The sequence below is a fragment of the Simochromis diagramma genome, unplaced genomic scaffold, assembly GCF_900408965.1.
Source record: "Simochromis diagramma unplaced genomic scaffold, fSimDia1.1 OVJJ01000487.1, whole genome shotgun sequence".
NCBI classification, from domain to species: domain Eukaryota; kingdom Metazoa; phylum Chordata; class Actinopteri; order Cichliformes; family Cichlidae; genus Simochromis; species Simochromis diagramma.
In genome coordinates, this window is record NW_024387305.1 from 7162632 (window position 1) to 7166332 (window position 3701).

Below are 3701 nucleotides of genomic sequence, written 5' to 3' on the forward strand. Positions count from 1 at the left end.
CAAATCAAAAATAAATAGATAAATAAATCAAACCAAACAAAATAAAACCCAAGAAAAATGGTAAAACTCAACTTTACCTATCTGCGTTTAAAAGCATTTGCTGAAATGTAAATTTAAAGTCAGAGCTTTAGAAGGGAGCCTTGGGCTCATCTCTTTTATTTGTATGTTCGAATATAAGACTCCATGCTTGTGCAAGGCTTTTAAGGACCATGGTGCTACCAATCATCTGGTTTTGTGACAACATGTTCAGTTTTGTGAATGACAAAGCTGGGAATCCCGGCACTTTAATCCTATGTGGTAAGACAAACACACGTTTCCACTTTATCTTCAGGTCACCAATACCTGAGGCCTGCTTCTAACTCAGAGGTTTTATCTGATCCCTATTCTGTGAATGCCAGCTGTTCTGTAGTACTACTCAGTTCTTCACCACTCAGAGCTATGTTTGTCCTTCCTATCCTCCACACGCACTCTCTCTTAAGCTTTCCTCTTTCCATCTAGACTTTGGCCCCACTGAGGTCATTTGTAGCTCAGGAAACCGATCAATAATGAGTCCAAATTTACTGGCTAAGTGCTTACCTTGTATCCTCAGTGCCATTCAATCCAGCCTGGGACTTGCATCTGCCTAGAGCAGAGTCAAGTATCACATGTCCATGGTGCTCATGGGGCTTCTGAGAAACACAAGAATTAAAGGGCCAAAGATAATTATGGCTGTAAAAAATATAAACACAGAGACCTAAAATATAAAGGGAGTGTGTTCTTCGTAGCTCAGCGTTTAGCTGGTAGCCATTTGTGGATGGAATATAACCATATGGCAAAATATAGGCTTTGACAGTAGGAGTTAGCATGAGGATGATACTGGGAGGTGCTATATGGACTAATATGGGTACTAACGTGGTCATAATATTAATTATGATCTTACACGGACCAGTGAAACCAGACCAGTGAAACACGACGGCATTAACTAACACTTATTTTCACTGCCATTAGCCCAAACATGACTTAATATCAAACCATAAACAATGAGTGGACGGAAAAGAATAGTTTTCCTGTTTAAAACTGAATCCCGAATTTGTTCCCAAGTCTGTTTTTAGACGAGCTTATTTCACCAAACTGGAAAAATGTGTTTCGTAATGATAGCTTACCGTTTGTGGGAGTCTCCATGTTCGCCTGGACACACACGAAAAAAGCAAAACTTCCAAACGGGCTCCAAAGATTCACGCACAGTAGTGTGTGTGTATTCAGTTCCACGTACCAACTTATTTCGACCCGTCTTCTACCTCACCCTGTTGACAACGACTAAACTGCACTTAGTTCCTTAAAGAAGAATGGAAAAAAAAAACGCTGGAGTCACGGGAGGCCAGAGTAATCGAAACCGAGCAGCCGGATAACTCCATTGCAATGCGGTTTGGGATAGCCAATCGATGTTTTGATAGAGCTGCTTTGCAAGCCTGAGCTGGTGAGGCAGATGTGTAAGGTAAACAGTGTAAAATGTAAATAAGTCGGGAACACTAGTGTACAGTTTTTTTCTGGCTTATCTTGGGGACACAAAATTTACTAAATTTAAATAAACTCCTTTTGTAGATTATCATAAAAGAAAAAGAAAGCAAATCCATCTTTTATTTTGCTTGTGTGCAGGCTAATCAGTTAAAAAGTGTGTGAATAACAGTCACATCTAATTAGTATTTAAGAGCTAAATGCATTAAAGAAGGATGTGATTTACAGCAGTTTTTATCTTCACAAAAAGACGCAGCTGACACCTGCTGAAAATAAACATTCAGTGTAATGTACAGTTAAAAGTTCCCTCCTGTGATTTAAATAGTGGTACTGCTAATGTCGTGTTGCCATCTAGTGTTAGCAACTGGCAACTGGCCCCATTAAACTGATGGTACTGCAGGTTGTGTTAAGGTATGTAATAAAAAGAAAATAATTAGTCTTTCATGTATCAGTTACATTGGAAACAATTTTATTATTAGTCTGAATGCCTTTGGGTTAATTTTCTTTTTTAGACTCTTTATTCTGAATAACTAATTTACAGTTTGATTTGTTAAGCATCATGAGTAACTGTTTAGGAAGTTAATTATAGTTATCATACATTCAACATGTTATTTTCCCCATATTACACCCTTCAGAACACTTTTCACACAATATATGAGGACCTTCACATACGACCCCTGTCACACAACAGTTTGATGGAGAAAGCGAGATCCACTGTGTAAGCTAATAGTGTAATACTGGATATAACGGTTTCCATAATAACCAGCTGTTGTGTTATGGCGTTTTTGTTTTCATTCAGCTGCAGTATCTTGGTAAAACAAATCACTGTGGCCAACATGTAGAGCAGTACTCCAATTAGGGAGAAGCCAGCCAAAAATCTGTCAAAAGGCAGAAGACATCGCCCAGCAAAGTCACCTAGTATAACCACCAGTGTAATTAGAGACATGAGGATGCAGACACCATATGACACACCAGAGACCGATAGCTGCCATGCTACTCCATTACGGAATTCATGGACCATCTCCACAACCGGAGGTATGATCATACAGCCCCCCCATAGCTGGATGATCTTGAGGAGACCCGGCATGGTGCTCATGTAGCCTCTTTGCTCGTGCGCTTGGGTGCGGAGCACAATTGACTCTGAGGTGTAGGCCAGGAAGGTGAGACCTGAGGCCACTGCAGCCGCCACAGGACGTGGTAGTTCCCCCTCATGATCCATCACCATCCAAGGGAAAATCACAGATGTACTGAAAGTCATCAGTGCCCCCAACACTGCCACCGTCATAGTTAGGTTCTTCCAGGATACTCGGATAAGACTGTGAAACTGGATGATGCTCAGGATGTGGATGAGCAGGGAAATGGTGAAGAAGAAGCACCAGATGAACATACAGAAGATCCTAAAGGTTCTGTTCCAAGTTGTGTTACTATGTTCCACAGAGGCCACAAGACTGAATGCTGTGCAGGTTGTTAGGACTTCCAATGTGCGCACCAGGAAAAGGGGACTGGTGAAGTCTCTGGCCTCTAGTACAATCACAGGCATTGTCACACCGTGCACTCTGAGCGATCTAGCATCCAGCAGTATATTTAGGCGTCTTGAACAATACCTCAGTCTCAGTTCCTCAAGGTTTATTTTTTTTATATCTTGTAGTTCAAAAGTTCAGCCAGCTTGTATAAATCCACAAATATTTGTTTAAAAAGGGTTTTGGAGAATAGTCCAGTAGTGTCCATGGAAGCAGTTAACTCAACAAGATCATAATAATACAAAAAAACCTATTAAATCTTGAAATTATTTCACTGTCTTCCTTCCGTTCTCCAGCACCTAAATATGTGTAAAATGAAACTTCAAAACAGCACCTCTTGGAATATATTTTGAAGCACGGTTGGTGTCAAAATAGACCTCGCCTACTTCCTTTTTGAGGTTGCAGCCGTGCACTTTCAGTCTCAGTGGAGGTAGGTGCAAATGGCCACAATAAAAAGCAAATGCAAACAGAGCAATCTTCCTCCTACCTTCAGTTCTCATGAAGCGTTGTTCCTTTTTTTTCTTCTGAAGTAGCAGTAATAAGATAGAGCGGGAAACTGTTCTTGGTTTTTTTTTTTTATTGTTTGAAGATGTATGTCGTGCATTTTTTTAGGACAATATTCACTGATCTGAGGAGTGCTGTAGATCATTTAGAGTTGCTTGGTGGATCTGTTTGTGGGTGTGCCCT

At 40.5% G+C, this 3701-nt stretch overlaps 1 protein-coding gene across 1 annotated transcript; it reads right to left on the minus strand.

Moving 5' to 3' along the window:
• Positions 1 to 584: 584 nt before the first annotated feature.
• On the minus strand, positions 585 to 3420 carry LOC120716951 (myeloid-associated differentiation marker-like). The gene is made up of 2 exons (XM_040004699.1): positions 1143 to 3420; positions 585 to 668 (listed from the first exon to the last, which is right to left on the minus strand). Exon 1 carries the CDS (start codon positions 3032 to 3034, stop codon positions 2159 to 2161), a length of 876 nt encoding a protein of 291 aa, XP_039860633.1. The 5' UTR covers positions 3035 to 3420; the 3' UTR covers positions 585 to 668; positions 1143 to 2158.
• Between the last annotated feature and the right edge of the window lie 281 nt (positions 3421 to 3701).